The 21,828-nt window shown below is 49.2% G+C and overlaps 1 protein-coding gene across 4 annotated transcripts in view; it reads left to right on the top strand.

The window, feature by feature from the left end:
* Tex2 (testis expressed 2) overlaps nucleotides 1–21,828 on the top strand; it is a 117,630-nt gene that overhangs the window by 38,814 nt on the left and 56,988 nt on the right. For all 4 annotated transcript variants that reach the window (XM_029545973.1, XM_029545971.1, XM_021212179.2 and 1 more), the window contains exon 2: nucleotides 8,724–10,386. In XM_029545973.1, the coding sequence (XP_029401833.1) occupies nucleotides 8,749–10,386 (1,638 nt within the window). In that variant the 5' untranslated portion in view covers nucleotides 8,724–8,748. The remainder of the gene's footprint in view (nucleotides 1–8,723; nucleotides 10,387–21,828) is intronic.

Below are 21,828 nucleotides of genomic sequence, written 5' to 3'. Positions count from 1 at the left end.
AATCCGCCTGCCTCTGCCTCCCAAGTGCTGGGATTAAAGGCGTGCGCCACCACGCCCGGCCTAAATCTTTTTTTAAATTCAAAGAAAAATGTTTATCTGTATGAGTGTATGCCGCATGGGAGGGACCCAGGGAGGCCAGAAGAGGGGTCCCATCACCTGGAATTGGACGCACAGGAAGTTGGGAGCTCCTAGTGTGGGGCCTGGGAGCAGAATCCGGGATCCTCTGCAAGTGCTCCTAATGCTGAGCTGTCACTCAGTCCCCAAGTGCACAGAAATCTGAAAGCAAAATGCATATTACCGTCCACATTCTCTCTGCTCTTTAAGACCGATGCTTTGTAAAGACGGAGGGAGAAAAGTTTCTCAAGAAGCTATAAAACCCAGAAGCTGGAGAGCAGAGGTTAAGTGTCCTGGGTGCCTTAAAATAGAAATCTCGGAACGGCCGTTTCACAGAAAAAGATAACTAGGTGGGGGGTGGGGTAGGGGACAGGACGACCTGAAGTATAGCATGACTACAGAAGAATTGAGATCTTCATTTAGCTACTGGATTGGACAAAATAAAAGAGCGTGTATGACAGTGTTAGCCGCGGTACAAATCGGTAAATAATTAGTAGACAGTTTCCACATTTCCAAATGAGCTTCCTGGTGGCACTTGCCTGCGGTGTCGTTGCTTGTGCAGTGGACTTGGGAGGATTAGGAGTTTAAGGCCAGTCCAGGCTGCATGAGACCCTGTCTTAAAAACCACCACCAGCAGCAGCAGCACATTTAAATATGAGTTCATTTGACACTCCACTTCTGCTCTGACAGATGCACACTTCCACCGCACTGGCTCTCATACACAGACCTGTGTAGGTGTTCAAAGGCCAGGCAGACTTTTTGGTGGTCTGCCTGCCCTAAAGGCTCTGGGTTCAATCCTTAGCGTTGCACAGAAGAACAAAACAAGGGAAGAATTTTCATTGGCCTGGTCCAGAGTAAGCCTTAGGCCTGGGATGAGGAGGTGGCTCGGTGGGTACCAGCACTTGCAATGTAGGGATGAGGGCCTCAGTTCAAGTCCCCAGCACCCATGTGAAAGGACAGCCCAGTATGAGTGCATGTCTGTATCCTGAGACCAGTCAGCCTGGCCGAAAGGGAGGACCTCCCCTTCAGCGAGAGACCCTGTCTTATGGCAGCCAAGGTAGAAAGTGACCGCCCACTTACATGCCCACTCCCACTCACTTCCCTCCCCCACAACACACACACACCACCGACCTGCCTACCTCCCTTGGTAAGCATTTCCTCAGGATGGAAGGAATGTCCCATGGGCTGCTAAGGTCTGGGAAACACTGAGTATATTCTAAATTTGACCCTAACGACCGACCTTAAGATGGTCTTCAGAAAGAGAAGGAAGCTTCTTCATTGCTGTGTTAGCATGTATTTTCCTAAGAGCTAAAGTAACGGTTTGTGTCTAAAATGGGATTTCCTTTTAACTTCCTGGAATTTTTTTTTTTTTAGGATTCATATTTAAATGTGTGTATGAGTAATGTGGGTTTGTGGACCTCAGTGAAAGTGTCCCCAGAGTTCAGAAAAGGGTGTTGGATCCCCTGGAGCATATGTAGCTGCAAGTCACCTAATGTGGGAGCTGGGAACTGAATCCAGGTTCTCTGCACGAGCGGCCAGTGCTCTTAACCACTGAGCTGTCTCTCTGGGCCCCAAGTGACCTTTTTTACCTTTAAAATCTGAAAGATGGTCATTGCTTCCAGGAGGGACAATGAGGTGTGGCTAGGCCCTCACATCTGTGTGGTCCGTTGCTGTAGGCGGAGCCGTTCCCCCAGCCCCGGCTGGCACGCCTTTATAAATAAGCCTCTACAGGTCTTGTGTGGTAGGTAGTGCTGAAGGGGTGCCTGGCATTGAATGGACTGCTGTGAGCTGGGTTTCGTTGTTGGAACCATCTAGTGACTTGTAAGGAGAATATCTAATCTAAATCACATCGATGCTTGCTTTGAACACCCTTCCCTCCGGGCTGTGGCACTTTAGCCCAGCAGTGGTGGGAGGCATGGCCCCGCTGGTTTACTCGTGGTATAAGCTCTCTAGGTGGGAGGTGGCAATAGCAGTGGCAGTGCAGGTGTGGTATAGGGAGGTGGTAGCTGTGAGTCTAGGAACCTGATAGATAAGCCATGGAGAGAGTCCTGGCTTCTAACAGTCAGGGTTTGAGGGTCTTGGAAGAAGGCTAGCATGCAGGAGCCAACCCTGTCTTGAGATGGAACATAGACTGGGCTAATTTGTTACCTACCATGTCAGTTTTGGTTTGTGTTGGCAAGGAAGAGTTTTACCAAATTAGGAGGGCTGCTGCCAATTATCAGCTGCTTCGCTGATAAATTTATTTAGGAATGCACTTGAGATTTTGAGGTTAAATCAGGTCTTTCTAGATGGTTGATGTGGACCATACCCACGATTTGAACAGTCTCACCCTCCTTTGCCCCTTTCTTATAAAAGCACCTCACATTTGAAGAAACATAAGTAAAAGTAAGATGTCTTCTGCAAGGTGGGCGTGGCAGTGCATGCCTTTAATCCCAGCTTTTGAGGCAAAGGGAGACCTCGGCCAGTGGAGGCTACATGTGAGATACTGCCTTAAACAAAGGAAGTGTCCTCAGTGAGACCCTCCCTCTCCTGCAGGCGACCCTCCTGTGGAACTTGTGAGAGGGAAGCGGCTGGCTCCTGTCCGGAGTCTTCGGAGATTTGTCGTTCAAGGTCGAACGACTCCATTGACTTGTTTTCTTTCTTTCTTTCTTTTTTTTTTTTTTTTTTAAGATTTATTATTATACATAAGTACACTGTAGCTGACTTCAGACACACCAGAAGAGGGCGTCAGATCTCATTACGGGTGGTTGTGAGCCACCATGTGGTTGCTGGGATTTGAACTCGGGACCTTCGGAAGAGCAGTCAGTGCTCTTACCCGCTGAGCCATCTTGCCAGCCCCCGACTTGTTTTCTATAAGAAGCGTAGAATAAAGAATGCCACATCAATTCTGGAGCACAAACCATTCTTAGAAGCTTCTCCCAGTTTTAAATCTACCTTATTTTTCATTTTCAGTTTTTGGAGACAAGGTCTCTATGTAGCTATGGCTGTCCTGGAACTCGCTCTGTGGACCAGACTGGCCTCAAACTCACAAAGATCTGGCTGCCTCTGCCTCTTGAGTTCTGGAGTTAAAAGCATGCAGTACCACACCCAGCTCAGCTTTCTCTCTTACTGAGGGATGAATGTCTTTTCAGGACATTCTGGAGTTCTGGAGTTAAAAGCATGCAGTACCACACCCAGCTCAGCTTTCTCTCTTACTGAGGGATGAATGTCTTTTCAGGGACAGTGGCTCTAATGGAGAGCACAGCCAGGACCTGGGGAAAGGCCATCAGTAGAGCAGGCAGCATCTGCTTTCCAGGAATGTGGCTGCCATGCCCAGGCTCACAGAGCTTTTGGCTGTGACAGGCTTTTGTTTCCCTCAGATGTTTGGGAGCATCAATGTCTGCACCCCTTACCTTAGTAGCCAGCCTCACTGGAGGGACTGCTAAAGATCAAGTGAAGTGCTGGGCTGTGGTGGCGCACGCCTTTAGTCCCAGCACTTGGGAGGCAGAGGCAGGTGGATTTCTGAGTTCAAGGACAGCCTGGTCTACAGAGTGAGTTCCAGGACAGCCAGGGCTATACAGAGAAACCCTGTCTCGAAAAACAAACAAACAAAAAAAACAAAACAAAAAACCCCCAAACCAATGAAGCTTTGTGTGTTGGCTTGCTTGCCAAGTCTCGTCTCCTTAGGCTGCTGTGGCTGGCCTGCCTCAGCCTCCACAGTGCTGGGGTCACACACAGCCACCTCACCTAGCTTTGTGAGGTTTCCCAGCCCGTGAGCAGTGATGCACACGTGGAGACCAGAGGACAACTTCTGGAGACCGGTTCTCCCTTCCCACCCTGTGGGCGCCCTTGCTCCCCAAGCCCCCTGCTTGCCCTTGAGAGGAAAACTCTTATCCTGAACAGTGTCCGGGATGTTTTCTCTGCTCATTTCTCTGTTTTCCCTGGACTTTCCCTCTTGACCTGTGCCTTCCCTCTGTTTCCTCTTCTTGAGTAGATCTTGTCACAGAGCCAAAGGGCGTGCTAGAGTGCCTGAGTGATGGAGAAGGCTGCCACATTTCAGATCCGCAGGACAGTAGTGTTTGGAGTCGGCCCCAGCACTGAGTTCCCTCTTTAATAATGCATTTTCAATTCGTAAGGAAGGAGGACGAACACCTAATGGTGGCAGCCTTGCGTACCTCCCTCAAGAAACTCTGAGGTGTCACATGGCACAGTCTTATTTTACAGCTGCTGAGCCTGAGAGGTGACTGGACTTCCCTCTCTAGGACAACCATGACAGAAGGAAAGAGGACAGGCTACCCTCTGACCCTTTATATGCACTTGTGCATGTGTGTGTGCACGCGCGCGCGCACACACACACACACACACACACACACAAAATGTAAAGAAAAGAGACGGCCAGTTTCCTGGGATCAACCCATGCCTTGGAGAGGGGTCTCTCTAGGCTCCATTTTTAGGGTTTTCTCTTCCTTAGTCTTTTCCCATTTGTTCCTTAGTCAGTTGTAGAAGTGTCAACTTCTTAGAGGACTTAAATGTCTGTGTATATTGTGTTCCGTGCCAACGGGATAGTGGGCTTGGGAACAGAGCAGCCTTTCTGTCAGATCCCACCCCTCCACCTTGCCTTTGAGCCCCTTCCAAGGCTGCTCACAGTCTGCAGCACTGTGATCACATCAGAGTTTCTTAAACATGTCACTGGCAGGATATTGCCCCCAAGGGACCCTGGTGACAAGGTTAGTTTTCAAATCTAAAGATGCATGTCACACTTGATGGTGAGGTCAGTGAGAGACTCCAGCCCTGAGGTCTGCCGGTGGCTTGGGCAGGAGATGAGTGGCGATGGCAATCTGCACTGGCATTTCAGCTCCCGAGGCTGAAGGCTGTCTGCGTTTTGGGCCTGAGTGTAATTGAATTTCAGCTGCAGAGGGCACGGGGCTTGGCATTTTTTATGGTGCTAGATTGTGGGCTGGATAAGGAGGCCTTTCATCTCTCAGTGCGTGTGGCCAGTCACATGCTGCTGGGTCAGAAGAGAGCTCTTGGCTCCCAATGAAGCATCGTGATGGAGCCCAGGGGAGAGCTGCTGCGGCCGGAACACAGACAGACAGAGCTGTTCGCTGCTAAGGGAAGGGTGTGCAGTTGAGAATGTGTCAGGAAGGCCACCCCTAACCAGTCCTCTCACTGTCAGTTGTGCTGGGCAGACTGCACCGTGTTCAGCTGGTTGTACTTTCCTGCTGGCCTGTGGAAAGTTAGCCCTGTTGTCCCTGGAGCTACCTACCGTAAGGAGTACCAGAAGTGACTTAGCAGAGACCTGAGTAGATGTCTGGAACCCAAATCCTAGGCTGGTTCTGGCATACTCAATTTACCCATGATTCGGGACTCCTAGAAGCAGCCTTTGCTTGCCTGTTCCCACAGTGAGAGGAAGTGGAGCCTCTTGGCATGAGCTCCAGGGAGCATAGGCTGGCATAGGCTGACCCAGGCCGACTGGCACTTTGATCCTACTAAGCCGTGAGCAGAAGTCCAGGTCCATCCTGTCAGAGCGAAGAGGCCCACAGGCATCCTCGTTTAAAGAAGGGCTGTGCTGCCCCAGCCTCTGCTAGCTTGCTTTGTGAGATCAAGGAGAGCCAGGTTTGCCCAGTGTTTGCAGTGATGTTTGCAGTGGGCCTCTGAAGCTCTGAGGCTTGGTTAGACTGCCTGCCCCATCTGCTGGCCTGGCGTCTGCTTCTCTGTGGGTCCTGTCTCGGGCCTTCTTGACTGATAGAGTCTTAGGGACAGGTTGATCAGAAACCATCAGAAGTCCCTTTCAGTTGGCAGATCATGGGCCCCCAACTCTCTGGAAGTTGGCCCTTGGTGGCCTCTGTACAAAACACAGCAGTTTTCTCAGCAGGCACCTGCTTTGTCCCTAAGGTCTGACCTGGTTGATGAGGCAGAGGCTCCAGTGATGTTTCACCCAGGGCCTTGGGCTTTGCCTCAGCTAGGCCTCTTCACTTCTGTCCTACGTCCTAGGAGAGCAGCTTAACTATCCAGCCTCAAAGCTGTGTGCTTTGTCTCCAACTCGTGCCGAGTGTCCTTCACTTGGCCACAGTGACAGACGTGCTTTACCCTCGGTGTTGCTACAGCAGCTGACTGAGAATTCGTCAGCACCAAACTTTCTTTTAAAACCACTCCTACAATTTTCCTTTAAAATTACCCTGTGAGGGGCAGGAGAGACGGCTCAGCAGTTAAGAGCTCGTACAGAACCTGGGTTCAGTTCTCGGCATCCACTTCGTAAGGTGACATACAAATGTCTATTTCCAGTCACAGGGGACCTGCTGCTTCTGGCCTTCTTCGCCACTGACATGGATGGATATACACATACCATGAGTGCATATAACCAGACACATACATACAATTGAAATCTAGGAAGAATGACTAGATTAATATGTACTCAGTGAGAACATATAAGACTGGGTGGCTGCTGAATGGACTGAGCTGTTTCTCATTGTTTTGTGGCTGCTTGTCTTGTTTTCTTTTTAACCTACAGACATGTTGACATAAAGATAACAGGAACACGCTGGGCCTGTGCTCAGGAGGCAGATGGAGCTGTATCTATAGATTCAAGTTCAGTGTATCTATATCATGAGTCCCAGGCTAGCCAGGGCTACAATAGCGAGACCCTGTCTATAAACAAAACAAGCCAGGGAAGACCTGCCCTGGTCTGAAGTGTCCTGGGCTGCAGATGGCATTTCCCAACTGGTGCCCTTGGCTGGATGTAGGCTGCTGTGTCTAATGGAGCACGTTCTCTCTTCCTGTATTCAGCCCCAGTCAGAGAACCTGCGGGTCACAGAAGAACGTGGGCAAAACTCTGATGCAAAGTCTTTATGGAAGTAATTTCTCTCTGAGATCGATGGTGAAAATGTTGTGTTCATGAGGTGTCTGGGCCCTGACTCTGGTGATCTTTCCATCATTGGCAAATTCCCTCACTCTGGTGATCTAGGAATATGGTGTCTCCACGCCTGCCACCCCAGGTTCTAGCTGTGCTCTTGTTGGTAGTATCAGTTGCCCGCACGTTGAACAGGAGTGTTTGGCAGAGGACCTAAGTGTCGGAATATGTGAGCGGTGCGGTATTGACGGTCTGTGGTGGGGTGCGGTATTGAAGGTCTGTGGTGGGGTGCGGTATTGACGGTCTGTGGTGGGGTGCTTACTGTGTGTGTGGCTGGGCTGTATGTAGTGACCTGTGAGCATAAACAAGTAAGATTAAGATTTGGGAAGTGCCCTAGACCCATTTTGCAGATAATACTGAGGCTGAGAGTTTGGGTTTTAGCTCATTTGAGTTGTAACCTATTTGAACTCCGCAGAGTCAGCTGGAAAAGGAGCTCTGTTGCCCTGCCCAAGGTAGCGCCCTTCCACTCACTCACGATGCCTCTCTAGACCTGAGGTCACCTCCCTCTATGGCCATTGTGTGTCCTTAGCCGAGAACAGATCTAGGGAGCCAGCCACAGCATGCGCAGATTGGTCTTCATGCCCCTGTCTTAATCTTCTGCCTGCGCCCACCCTGCCACTACTACCCACCAGTTCAACGAACAGAGAAGTTGTCCAGTGTCTCACCCTGCCTGGCCTTGTGGCCTCAGAACTCCTGATGTCTGCCCCACATCCGGGCTCTTCTGGTGGCATCGTTGTTCAGCTGTAGAGGCCTGACATGATGCCGTGTGCCCTGCAAGTTGACTGTAATTAGCCAGGTGTGGGGCTTGCCACTGTCTCTAGCGTGTAAGAGTTACGAGGCTGAGGCAGGAGGATCATGCACTTGAGGTGAGCTTGAGCCACATAGTCAGGTGCACAGTGATAGAAGATGTCGTGACCTGCATGTCACAGGTGCACTTGGCATATCTGGCTGGCAGGCAGCTTTCCAGATGCCTGTCTGCCTTCCTGCCTTCCGCCTGGCTCTTAGGCTCTGTCAGTCCTCCTTCCGCAGTGCTCAGTAGCACTCAAACTTGCGTGTAGGCGAACACACTGACTGTCGACTTTCTTCCATGTGAATAATGGACTCAGTTCTGAGCCAATGCTTGTTTTATGTGAGGCCTCAGTGCCCTGGCTGGATGGCAGTTGGCATGTAAGAACAACAACAGGTCATTACGATGAGTTTCTAGGTTTCCCTGTGTGGCTGTTTAGCCACTTATTACAAGGTGGCAGAACAGGGTGGCCACTGTGGGAGACTCGAGGCACATTGTTAGGGCTGCTGTGCCCCTGCAGTGGAAGCAGGAACCCATCTTGGGTTAACTTTTCACAGCCAGAACACTACTGGTGAAATTTCTATCTCAAGAGCCTTAAGCTCAGCCAGGTGCTTCAACTTGGCTTTGTAGTAGAGAGGGTTGCTGGTAGAAATGAGCCGGTTAAAGGGAAGGAGTGGGTTATTCAGCAGTTGTGAGCAGGACAGATTGTTGGCATTTAGAACGCTGGTGTGTGGTTTGCTCATAAGAGAGAATGCCTAGCTGGAATTTATCTGGTAGGAATTAAACCATTGAACCTTCCAAAGTGTGACACTATGGCCACCTGCCATGGAAAAGCATAATCACCACCCAAGTCTGGGCTTGGGGCTATGCGCGGCCCAGTCACCTGTAGAGAAGCCACTCTCTGACTTGTTCTCTTCTCGCTGTTTTTCTCAGAGCCTGAGCCCTTGCGAAGCCGGCAATGACAAGTCTGAATGGTCGCCATGCCGAGAAAACCATTGACATGCCAAAACCATCAGCCCCCAGAGTGCACGTGCAAAGGTCTGTGTCGCGAGACACCATCGCCATTCATTTCTCTGCATCCGGGGAGGAGGAGGAGGAAGAGGAGGAGGAGTTCAGGGGCTACCTGGAGGAGGGGCTAGATGACCAAAGCATTGTAACGGGGCTTGAAGCCAAGGAGGACCTGTATCTTGAAACCCAGGGTGGCCATGACCCTGCAGGCCCCATCTCGACGGCCCCTGCAGATGGGCTGTCTGTGTCTGCGTCCCCTGCCATTTTGCCTGTCTCTGAGAACACTGTAAAGCTGCTGGAGTCCCCTGCTCCAGCACTGCAGGTATTAAGTCCGGTGCCACTGGCTCTGTCTCCAGGGTCATCTTCATCTGGACCCTTAGCTAGTTCTCCCAGTGTGTCGTCCCTTTCTGAGCAGAAAACCAGTTCTTCGTCTCCGCTGTCTTCTCCTTCCAAGTCCCCTGTCCTGTCCTCCAGTGCCTCGTCCTCCGCCCTCTCGAGCGCAAAGCCCTTCATGAGCCTGGTGAAGTCCCTGTCAACTGAGGTGGAGCCAAAAGAATCCCCCCACCCCCCGCGCCACAGACACTTGATGAAGACTTTGGTCAAGTCCCTGTCCACGGACACTTCCCGGCAGGAGTCGGACACCATGTCCTACAAGCCTCCCGACTCCAAACTCAACCTGCACCTGTTCAAACAGTTCACACAGCCACGGAACACGGGTGGAGACTCCAAGACTGCGCCTTCTTCCCCCCTGACTTCACCCTCCGACACTCGCTCCTTTTTTAAAGTGCCCGAAATGGAGGCAAAAATTGAAGACACTAAGCGACGCCTTTCTGAAGTCATCTATGAGCCCTTCCAGCTCCTCAGCAAGATCATCGGGGAGGAGAGCAGCAGCCACAGGCCCAAAGCCTTATCTGCAAGTGCTTCAGAGCTCTCCAGCCTGTCCGGCTTGAACGGGCACTTGGAGAGCAATAACTACAGCATCAAGGAGGAGGAGGGGGACTCGGAGGGGGACGGCTACGGCAGCGACTCCAACACCTCCAGGAGCGACCACCCGAAGCCCACCGAGGACACCTCGAAGGAAGTGGAGCCCAAGGGTTCCCAGGCGAGCAGTCTGAAGGACTTAGGTCTGAAGACAAGTTCTCTGGTTCTCGAGAAGTGTTCTCTGTCTGCTTTAGTGAGCAAGGAGGATGAAGACTTCTGTGAACTGTACACGGAGGACTTTGAGCTGGAGCCTGAGGGTGAGGGGAAACTTGATAAGACCCTCGATCTCCCCCTCAAGCCAGAGGTGCTTGCCAGTGATGACGTGGCTCTGGATAGCGAGGATGAAGAGGACTCTGCCACCGAGCACCGGGAGTTACCCGTGAAGACGCTTGGCTTCTTTATAATGTGCGTCTACGCATACCTCATCCTCCCCCTCCCCTACTACATGAGTGGGCTCTTCCTGGGCATCGGCCTCGGGTTCATGACTGCAGTTTGCATGATTTGGTTCTTTACACCACCAAGTGCTCACAAATACCACAAATCACACAAAGCTCTGCGACACCAGAACACGAGATCCCTGGACATCAAGGAGCCCGAAATACTAAAGGTACGTGAGTAAGCCTCCCTCCGGCTAATGGCTTAGTGAGCTAATGGCTAAAGGTGTTCGAATCAGGGGTGTGTGCATGTTTAAGATTTATTCATTTGTTTATTTAATGTATATGAATACACTGCAGCTGTCTTCAGACACACCAGAAGGGGGCATCGGATCCCATTACAGATGGTTGTGAGCCACCATGTGGTTTCTGGGAATTGAACTCAGGATCTCTGGAAGAACAGTCAGTGCTCTTAACTGCTGAGCCATCTCTCCAGTCCATCGGGGCATTTTTTAAGACTTTGGATATCTCTATTGTCTGGGAACTCAAACAGCTCATCTGGAAGCCTGGTGTGTTTCTCATGTTTACCTACCAGGCAGCTTTGAAGCTCTCCACGGCCCCAGAGAGCAGCGCTTCTAGCTAGTTCCTCTTAGGCCTGCCCTTCAATTTGCTCTATTTTGAGGATCTGTCATTGCTGAATGTTGGGATTCTATATTCTTATTTTTCGGGCAGTCTCATTATGTAGCCCTGACTGTCCTGGAATTTACTGTGTAGACCAGGCTAGCCTTACACTCATAAAGATCCACCTGCCTCTACCTGCCAACTGCTGGAATAAAGGCGTGTGCCACCATGCCTAGGAGGGTTATCAACCTGCAGATTCTGGCATCAGGCTTGATGCCAATGGAACTGCAGGAGAGGGCCAGGAGGAAAGAGACCAGTTACCATCATCTAATGGTGCCGCTGCTAGCTTCTCTCTGTGCACAGCGAGATGTGGGCTGAGAAAAAAATGTCATCTGTGAATGCCATGTGTTAGGCTTTGGGCCTCCTGGGTGGGGCTCCTGAGATGATCTTTTGGAATGAATTTATTAGAATTTCAAATTTCTATTTATTTCTCCATATTTACATTTTTCTGGCCATTTTGTGTACTTCTTATGATTTTTAGAATAAAACTGTGGTTGTCACCTGGCATGTTGGTGGCCCTGTCTGTGATCTCTGGCTTTGGAAGGCAGAGGCAGGCGGCCAGCCTGGTCCAGATTGTGATTTCCAGGATGCAGCTATGTAATGAGACCATCGCAAATCAAAGCAAACCGGCAGCAGGCAGCGGGGCTGGGGAGATGCGGTCGAGAGCAGTGCAGCTCCTGCAGAAGACTTGAGTCTCATGTCCCAGCACCATGTCAGGCTCCCCCACAGCTGCCCTTAACTTCAGCTCCAGGGGGGGGGGTCCCAGGGGTCTGTACTCCCACCCACATATATGCACATAATTTTTTAAAATTTAAATTCTAAAAGGATAATTGTCATTGATACAGTTTCTGAGTTATACATAGTTTAACTTTTGTTTGTATACGTAGTTATATAGGGTATAGAATCAGGAACATTTAAAGGTCACTGCCATATAATAATTTTCAAGGTCAACAGGATCCCCTGTTGGCATTAGGTATTTCCAGTTTTGTACATGAGGAAGCAGGGACTCTGTTCATCCCATGTTTTTGAGCTCAGCGTGACACTCCTCCCTTTCCCCTACCCCCCTTCCTGTGGCACATCTCTGCAGAAAAAGCCCACATCTAGACTTTCTCTGAGAGCCCCTTGCTGCCCTTACAGGCGTTCAAGACAGATTCTGTTTTCTTGGAGTGGTTTTGAACGCTATTGATCGTAACCTTTAGCTCTCTTCAGGTTACAAGCTTATTTGAGCTCTGTTAAATTTCCAGATTTCCCCCTCTCCCTTCTATCTAAAGAATACTCTGAAAATGACAACATGATCTCTCTTTATTGAGAAATAAAAAAGAGAGAGAGAGAGAGAGAAAGGAAAACTGTGGCTGCAGTGGATGGAGGAGCTCTCTCTAAGATGTCTGTTGTTATCTCGTCTCTTTATGTTCTGTCCTTATCCCCAAGAGAAGCATGGGAAACTCAGAAAGGATCCATATGAAACCCATCCTGGGCGTGTCATCTGGCTCTGGTCAGGTCTGGAGTGTAGTGTCTGCATCTCATATACAGATGCACCCACTCATTGTCGTCACCTATGTGCTCACGTGTGTCACAGCCTGACCTCTTCACGCTTCCCCACACAGTTTGCTGTGAGACTGTTTCTGTTTTGAAGGGAAGCTGGCACTGGTTCCCAAGGATGTGACACCCTTAGTGTAGCATGAATAAGTGGAGCAGAGCAAAAGTGACTCATGCACGGTGGCCCCACTTTTTTTTTTTTTTTTTTTTTTGTTTTTTTGGTTTTTTCGAGACAGGGTTTCTCTGTATAGCCCTGGCTGTCCTGGAACTCACTTTGTAGACGAGGCTGGCCTCGAACTCAGAAATCCGCCTGCCTCTGCCTCCCGAGTGCTGGGATTAAAGGCGTGCGCCACCACGCCCGGCCGGCCCCACTCTTGATACGGTGATGCTGTGACCTCCTGATTTTCATGCTCTAAGTGGCCTAGTGCTAACTTTAGCCAAGAAAAAAAAAAGATGCTTATGTCAGCCCCAGAGCTGCTGACTGACAGAGACCTTTGTCCTGGGAAGGTTTTAACTTTAGGACAGACGACCTCAGTGTTGATCTAGTCAGCTGTGGGTTGACAGTTTACCAACTACCCAGAGGGTGCAACATTACAATGCTATTTAAATGTCACTACAGTTGGCTTGCTTTAATCCAGTGAGTGGAACAGTAAAGGCAGGGTGCTAGGTGTGGGAATATTGTCTCATTAGAACTGTATCACAGCCCTGTTCAGTTCGGGCGTGTGCTGGTGAAGGAAGGGAGGCCCAGAGGCTGTTCCTCGTCCATGGCCATGTGGTCTAGTGGTGTTTTAGCCAGTGTTCTATAGCTAATGATGCAATACCCCAGGCTAGGTAATATAGAAAAGTGTCAGATTTAGTGGCACCTACTTGTAATGTCAGCGTCTGGGAGGCAGAGGCAGGATGCTTGTAAGTTTGAGGACAGCCTGGGCTGCATTCTGAGACCCTGGCTCAACAAAACAAAGAAAGGTGTTATTTTTGCTCATGGTTCTAGACCAAAGTTGAGGGGTTGTCTTCCTGGCAAACTGCTGATGCACATGGGGGATCATGGCTGGTGACAGGGACACTGTGAGCATATGTTCTCTGCCTTCCCTGTCTTTTTTCTTGGCTTCCACCCTGGTGGCGATGATGTTTAGAAAGGGGGACACCAGGAGCTAGAGAGGTGGCGCAGTAACGGGTGCTCCTGCAGAGGACCCGGGTTCTGTTCCCAGACTCACAGCCATTTGGAACTCCAGTCCCAGGGGATCTATTGCTCTCTTCTATCCTCTGAGGGCAGATAGCAGAGCAGTGGGTGGGGGTGTGCCCAGTTTGCCAAGCCCTGTCATAGGTATAAAGAGTTCTTTTCTGCAGCATGCCTGCTTAGATGTCTAGACTGGCAAGTGACTTCTTGCAGCCTTCCATATTCTGTTGGGTGAGTTGATTTACCCACCCTCTAAAATGAAAGGGCCTTGGCCCCGCAGTTCCATCTCACCTGATTGACTTCCAAGCTGGAGTCACATGCTGATTGTCTGACTTCTGCCGTGTTCTGTGTGCTTCATGAAGGTAGAGGTTGGGCTCAGCAGCTCGTACTTACATCTTTAGTTCCCGCTGTGTGGTAGGCATGTGATAAATAATTGTTGGATGAATGCTTGGGTCCATGAGTGAGTGAGAGTTTAGCCAGTGGATCAGTATTCGTTCCTTTTTCTGTTCCTGACACTGACTATATGACAGAAGCAACCAAAGGGAGGCAGGATTTGTTTGGGTTCATAGTTGCGGGGTGTTGTCCATCATGGAGAGGAGGTGACTGGTTTGCTAGTTTGGTTTGGTCCATGGTGGAGGGAGCATGTGATCACACAGCAGCGCACAGGAAACAGAACTTGTGCTAGAAGTGGATGGGGCCAGGCTGTGAGTGGAAAGGCTGGTCCCAAAGGCCTACACCAGCCAGCTAAGCCCAAGTCCTCTTCTGCTGCCAGCTCTATACCTGTGATGCGATAAAAGAGCCAGACACTGGTTTCTTTATAAAACAGGCCTGTTGCCATGGTTTGATCATGGTTTGCTCCTATTGAAATGCAGGTTGAAATGGAATTTTCAGGGTAACTGTGTTGAGATAATTAGAAGCTGGGCATGGCAACACATGTCTGTAATCCTAGCACTTGAAGCCCTAGGGAGGTGTAGGCAAGCAGATATCTGAGTTCTAGGCCAGCCTGGTCTATAGAGCAAGTTCCAGAACAGTCAGGGCTAAAGATCATTCTAAATACGTAAAGGCCAGCTTAGAAGATAGGGAGTCCTGTAATTTATACCTGTACCTGTAACTCCATCACTTGAGAAGCAGAGACGTAGGAAGTTCATGGGCAACCTGGGCTACATAGAGAGTTCTAGGCCAACCTAGACAAATAGCAGGACCTTGTCTCAGAGAGGGGAAAAAGGTGATTGGATCATGAGAGCACCATCCTCATGCTAGGATGGATGTGGCTTCTGTTAGAGCGGGCTAGTTACCAGGAGAGCAAGTTGCTCAGAAGCCAGCAGCTTTGTCCCTTTGTCTCTTGAGCAAGTGTGTGTCTTTTTCAGAGCCTATCCTCCCTTTCTCCCTTACTCTTGGGTGGAACAGCACACCCTTCCCTGCCCTGGAAGCTGAAGATGTGTGACGTGATCTTGGACTCTGTTTACTTCTACAACAAAATAAATTTGTTCTTTAAAAATTTGTTCATAATCCCTTGTACAGCCGCCCTGTGATCCCAGCTGCTTAGGCTAAGGTTAGAGGATTCAATTTCAAGGCCTACCTGGGCTACAAAGTTAATTTGAGGTCAATCTTGATAACTTAGCGAGAAAGAGACCTATGTACCAGAGGGTCCTAGGTTCAACCTCCAATACCACCAATAACAAACAATAGGATGAATAAACAAATTATGCAGATTGAATATCTTGTTGATAGTAACCGAAACAGACTAAGCTACCTGTGAACCTATGTGTCTGGTGAGCAGAAATATCTACTTTTGAATAGTTAGATTTGAACTGTGAGTTAGCGGGTTTGTGTTCTTTTCCGTGTATGTGATACTAATTAGCTTCTGTAGAAAACGATGTAATGTAAATCTTGAGCACAGGTATGAAAACGTAAAACACTCCCAGAACTCCCAGTAGGCCATACCTGGCAGCATTACGCTCTCTACAGCCAGGGATGGGAAACTTCTTGACATTGCAAGAGGACTTTGCCATCACAAAGGGTTTGAGCCCTATTCACAGCTATCCTGGGACACACGCCCTCGGGGCTGTGGGTTGGACACACCTATAAGCCACTTCCATCTGTGAACCATGAACCAGCTGAACTGGAGCTGAGTTGCTTACAACTATTTTAGCACTTGAGGGATTGAGGCATGAGGACACAAGTTCAAGGCCAGCTTGGGCTACCTTGGGAAACTGTCTCAACAAAAAATTAACAGACTATTGGACGAAAACAGATGTTTTTAAGCTTCTGGGTCATGGAAGTTGTCATTGACAGTAGGAAGTGACCTAGGAATGACAGTAGGAAGTGACCTAGGAATGACAGTAGGAAGTGACCCAGGAATGCGCAGAGCCTTCAGTAGGACAGGGTGTAGCTCCATTATTGGCCCTGTGAACAATTTAAGGAAGAAGTATCCCTTCTCTGTGATTTCACTTTGTGAGAAGGGAGAGAAAAAGATGTTTTGTGCCTTCTCTGGGTAAATTTTGAGTCACATATACCCCATTGACATTTGTATGCAAGCAAGGCGCTGAAGGGCCAGTGAGCTGGTGAGCATGTAAGGTCATATGCTGCCATGCCTGACAGCTTGGAGTCCCCATGGCAGAGGCGGAGAACAAGCCCCTGCAAGTTGTCTTGTGACTTCCATGTTTGTACCTGGTTCTCCACATACACGTGTACACATGTACACAACAAATTAACATGTTTAGGCACAGAGAGACCATGGTGCTATAACAGTGAGCATGGAGTCACTAATCCAAAAGGTCAATCTGCAGCCAAGTGGTAGCTATTGTCAAAGACTACTGTGACTGTGTAGGACCACAATATGCCACCATTAGCTCCTAGTCCAACTGGTCCTCAGCCGTACTGACTGGAGCACAAGCATTCCTTTGCCTCTGTGGGACCCATGAATTGTCACTAAGGCTACAGAACTCCCTGGACCAGAGCACACTTGTTTTAAAATATGGGAATCAGGCAAATGAGAAGCAGCTGGTAGGAGAAGGGCTGCCTTGGGCACCCAGCCCAGCAACGCCTAAGCAAGAAGGCAAGAGCTTGAAACCTGGTGGGCTGAGTGAGTGAGGCAGCTTGAGGCAGCTTCCGTGTGCTATAGGCTCCAGGAGTCACAGTGCAGGTCCCCTCTTTTGCATATGCTTCTGGAGTGGCCAGCTAGAAGTCCTGGCTGGAAGCCCTAGCGATGAGAGTGTCAGGGCCTGGAAGCCTGAGCCCTGTTCTTCACCCGTAGGATGGCTACTGAGCATTCCTAACCAAACAGGATGCCCTCCTCCTCTGAGCATGCCCTGTCTCTGAGCCAGGAGCACATTTCATTCAGCTCCACCCTCGTGTGCCAACTCTCCCACTTGTTTATAATGAAGAACTTCCTCAAGATCCCGTAAGGTTCTCAGATTTATGCTGGGGTGTGACTCAGATGCAGTTCTGAGTTATATGTATGAGCAAGTTCTTATCTGACATAAATTACCGACGTGCAGAGCGGTAGTACGTCGCTTCCAGAGGGAAAGCTGTTTGAAGCTTGACTAAAATTACATTCATGCCTTTGCAGAGATTAATGAAGATGACTTTTGGGAAAGCTTTCTTTGGGGGAGTTACATATAATAAAAGGGACAGATCATTTTAATAATTAGGTTCCCTAAAATATAGGCTTGGGTTTTGATATATAAAAGAATAATTTTGAGAGCCATGAACAATGGTTCATGCCTGTAATCCCAATATTCATGAAGCAGGAAAATCAAGAGTTCAGGGCCAGCTTTAGCTACATTGCAGGTTCGAGGCCAGCCTGGGCTATATTAGACCCTGTCTTAAAAACAAAAATCAAATTATAACAACAAACACCAAGAGTAATTTTGGAGCCAGACACTTGGCAGACTGAGGGAAGAAGATCTTGAGCTAGAAGCCAAGATGGTCTCAAAACCTCAAAAGCTGAGAACTGGAGAATGGCTCAGGGGTTAAGAGCTCTTCTGCTCTTCCTGCTCTTCTAGAGGTCCTGAGTTCAGATCCCAGCACCTACGTCGGACCTCCAACAGTCATCTGTAACTACAAGAGATCTGACACACTTTTCTGGCCTCTGTGAGCACCTGCACACACTCTGTATACACACACACACACACACACACACACACACACGAGATATGATCTGATGTTTATTATATATAAACATAAAAGCAAAATTAAAAAGCTTAAAAGATAGCATGACAATGTAGTAAAAATTGGCAAAAAGGCTAATTCTGTATTCTCTTGCTCTGCTTTCCTCTGTATATTATGTGACACAGGTAAAGGTAGATAGGGTTGGTAGGTATTCAAAGATTTATTGGCGGATAGGACAGGGAATCTGGAAAGCTTGGGGCTACTTTCTTACTTGTTTGCTGATCTATTATTAACAAGCTGGTGTTGAAGTTATATGATCCCATGTTTATTATGTATGAATATAAATAGCGCCTTGGTTAGCTCAGTGGTTCATCTGAGATCGTTTAGTTTGTTTGCCTAATTTTAGAGTTTATCATCTTCTACCCTATTACACTCTGCCAGTGCACTATGATTTAAACTGCATCACAATGAAAAACTCACCTGAGCTTGGGAGATGTCCCTGTGAGGGATAAAAGGCCCAGATAGAGGTCATGTCCCACAGTTTGTGGCTTAGGTGTGACCTTGAAGCAGTCAGAGGGATGTGGACAGTATTGATGCTGTCCCTTCCCTCCGCTAATGGACCCCTCCTCATTCTCTGGAGTGTGTGTGGTAGCATCTGGCTGTCACCTTGAGGCTATCATTTATAAGATGAATTTTCTGTCTGCAGGTTTGCTTTGCCTTTTCTGGGGTAAAGTTAAATTTGCACCAAACTTGTTCCTTGTTCTCCAACCCTAGGATCTTTGATGGTCTTGTATTAGGTGACTCTGGTTCCCAAGTGTCAATATATCAGAAGGGCCTAAACTCAGTAAGTACACAGTTCTGTTGTGTGGCATTTGTGGGCAGGTGAAATTCAGCCACAGTTCAGAGGTGAGCACCAGCAGCAGTGGCCTCAGCCCTGGCTTCAGCCGCTTTTCTCTGGGGATGAGCAGGGATCTGAGTGACAGGCAGTTCCCGTTGCCAGCACAGCCTCGGTATGAGAGCATGCTGCAGTTTCTGCTATTAGCCGACACCAGCCACACTGAGGACTCTCATCGCTTCCTGGGGCCAGAGGATCAACTCTGTCCTCTGGCCAGTCCAGCATCCAGCGGAGCACAGAGCTCTGGCCTTGAACCCTTCCCTGGCACAGTGATTGGGAGCAAGCACAATAGTAGCTCCTCCAGACTTTATTATTTTGCAAAAGGTTAATTGTAGCTTTTAATCTTTCCCAGGACTAAATGGCCCTCCTTATAGATTGTGGTTTGTATTTCCAGCCAAATGGGGCTTCTGAGTCCAGCAGAGAATTGAAGAGAAACCCCTGACCTTTTCTAAATGCAGTCCCAGGTCCAGACTGCAGGCCAGACAGCTGCTGCCTACGACTGGTCATTGTCCCAGTGGCATGCACGGTTTCCATTTAAAAACAGTTACAGGTTCAGAAAGAAGCAAGGCTTATGTGACATCTCAGTGGTGTGTGTGGAATAACGACAGGAGGCCCTTGGAGTGTGACACCACTTGTGTGGGTGCTCTTTGTGCCAACTCCCATGCCTATAACAAAACAAAGGTGGAGAAATACCTCACCCACTATGTTTAGGGTTAAGAATGTTAGAATGGGTGTGCAGGGGGCAGTGGAGGAGGGGGCAGCATGGAGGGCCTGTGCCACTCTGAGCGCTGTGTATCTGCCTGCTCAAGCCTAGAGATTTCACATGCAGCCTAACCCAGGGTGTCAGTCAAGTACCCGGAGAATTTGGGTCGGCTCATGTAGGAAAAGGTAATTAGGTTTATGCGTAGAAACTGCATTTTGCAAGGGAGACCTGGTTTGAAGTATTGTGGTGTCTCAGAAGCAATCGGGGGTCAGTCTGAGTTGATTCGGGCCAGCTCCAGACTTGTCTGCCCCAGGTTCCCGTGTAATATGGCTTCAGCAGCAGTTCCTATCACTCCAGGATTCTTATTCTCTTCCTCTGCAGTTTTATGTCTTTTACTTTAATTTCTCTCCTTGAGGAATTTCAGTGGTGGAGCCTCCTCCTTGTAATTGTTGAGCTTGTTCCTTTGTGGGTCTCCAGGAGCGCCTCGGAGTTATGGGCTGGGGTTGGACTGGGGGCAGCTGTTCAGCTCCCAAGCTCCAAGGATTTCCCTTCGAGCTGTTTTCGGAGTCAGACTTCAGTCATATGCTTGGCCAAGAGGCATTGCTGGCTGGGACTGAGGTGTGCCTTGTTCTCCCTGCAGTTCAGTAAAGCAATCAAAACAGGTCCAGAAGGGAGAAGGTGTCAGCTTTGCTTTGACCTGAAGGGTGGCAAGGCGCTGCCCAGACTATCAGCAATGTCATAGGGCCGTGGTTAGAGGCCACACCTCAGTCAGCTAGATCTGAGGCCAGGTCCTAGCTGTCCCAGTCCCATCAAGAGGCAGGTCATTCACCCTGTTTTGAGCTCTGTTTCGAATGTGGTTGTAGGAAATTGGTACACATGAAGTTCTGGGACACGAGAAGAGCCTAGGTACCAGGTGCTGTTGTGAGTATTTATTAGTATTTTCACACCGTGCTTAAGATGCTCATTTTTACTCGGGAGACAGAGACAGGCGGATTTCTGAGTTCGAGGCCAGCCTGGTCTACAAAGTGAGCTCCAGGACAGCCAGGACTGCACAGAGAAACCCTCTCCTGAAAAACCAAAAACCAAAAACAAAAAACAAAACAAAAACTAGACGGCCCATTCTTACTGTATGAATTATGCTCCCTGCGTTCTGTCAGCATGGAAACATGTTGTGGTTTATATGTAGACTATGAGTTGGGATGAGGAAAGCAGGAAGCTAGGCTGAGCCCCTTTACAGGATGGAAAAGTGGGGGACTGAGGGCTGAGCTCCACCCACATTGTCACTGGCAGGTGTTGGGGGCTGGGTTGGAACCCGAGTCACCAGATACTTGGGAAGTCTTGCTGACACTGCAGGTGGCCAGGGCGTTTTTGTCTGCAGTCTTCTACAGAATCAAATATGAGCACACACGTAGGATCTCCTAAAGCTAACCAAGGTTGTCCACAGTGCATGTGCCATCCGAGTCTTGAACCTGGTGGCATGTGTTTGTTGTTGGGAAGCCGTGGACTTTAGCCTGAACTAGAATAAAAGGAAGAAGGCATTTCAGAAAGGAGGAGATGGGAAGATGAAAGGGAAGGGAAAATGAGACCATGGCAGCTGGGCAGCTGGGGAGATGAGGATGGGAGGAATGCTGCCTGGGTCAGACTGGACAGGTGTTGGAGCAGGCTGTACCCAGGCCAGTCATGGCCTGGGCTCCTTGCCTCTGCCACTGGAGTAGTAAGGTTTGATTGGTGTAGTCCGGCCTCAGACTCTGTTCTTTGCATTGTTCTGGATTGGGTTGCCCTGGTATTTGTCAAGAACATGGAGTGTGACCTGTATCTGTCAGAGCTGTCAGCAGAGGCTAACTGCTTACTCATCCCTGAACTTTGGCCCTGCTGAGTGGAGCCAGAGCCCAGGAGAGGCCTGTTCCTCAGGCTCCTGGGCAGAGCTCCTGCTCTGTGGCTACTGGGCTCCAGGAAGCACTGTGGAGAATGGTGGTTTTGTTTACCATATTACACAGGAACTGGCCTAGGAAGAGAACTGATCTGCAGGTCCTTAGTGGGCTCAGGATAACAAAACCTGGGCACAGAGACTGTGTTCAGCCAGATCTCACACCTTTGGTGTGTTGTCTTATTATCCAATCTGAAAAGCAAAGAAATAAGCTAAAAACTTGATAGAAGTTTCCCTACAGATGAGTGTGCATTTAAAGAGAGGAATGCATTTGGAGAAGCCTCTACTCAGTGACCGCAGTGGGGTTGTTTTTGAAGCCACATAGAACTGTTGTTGATAGCAGAGCACGAGAGCGGGTGTATCTAATCTTGGAACTTACTGCGAATCTAAATGCTGGAGAGGTGGAGGTGGGGAGAGCTCAAGTTGGAGGCCAGACTGGTGTACATAATAACTCTCTCAAAACACTAAAGGAAAGAAGAAACTTGTCACCAGAATCCTGGCATGTGAGATCTAACAGGAGTTTACACGCCTTTAACCCCAGCACTCAGGAGGCAGAAGCAGTCAGAGCTCTGTGAGTTCGAGCCCAGCCTCATCTACAGACTGAGTTCCAGGACAGCCAGGGCTACACAGAGAAACCTTGTTT

The sequence above is a fragment of the Mus pahari genome, chromosome 14 (genome assembly GCF_900095145.1).
Source record: "Mus pahari chromosome 14, PAHARI_EIJ_v1.1, whole genome shotgun sequence".
Lineage (NCBI taxonomy): Eukaryota > Metazoa > Chordata > Mammalia > Rodentia > Muridae > Mus > Mus pahari.
Note: the sequence above shows the minus strand (reverse complement) of the source record. Positions and strands in the feature narration are given on the sequence as shown.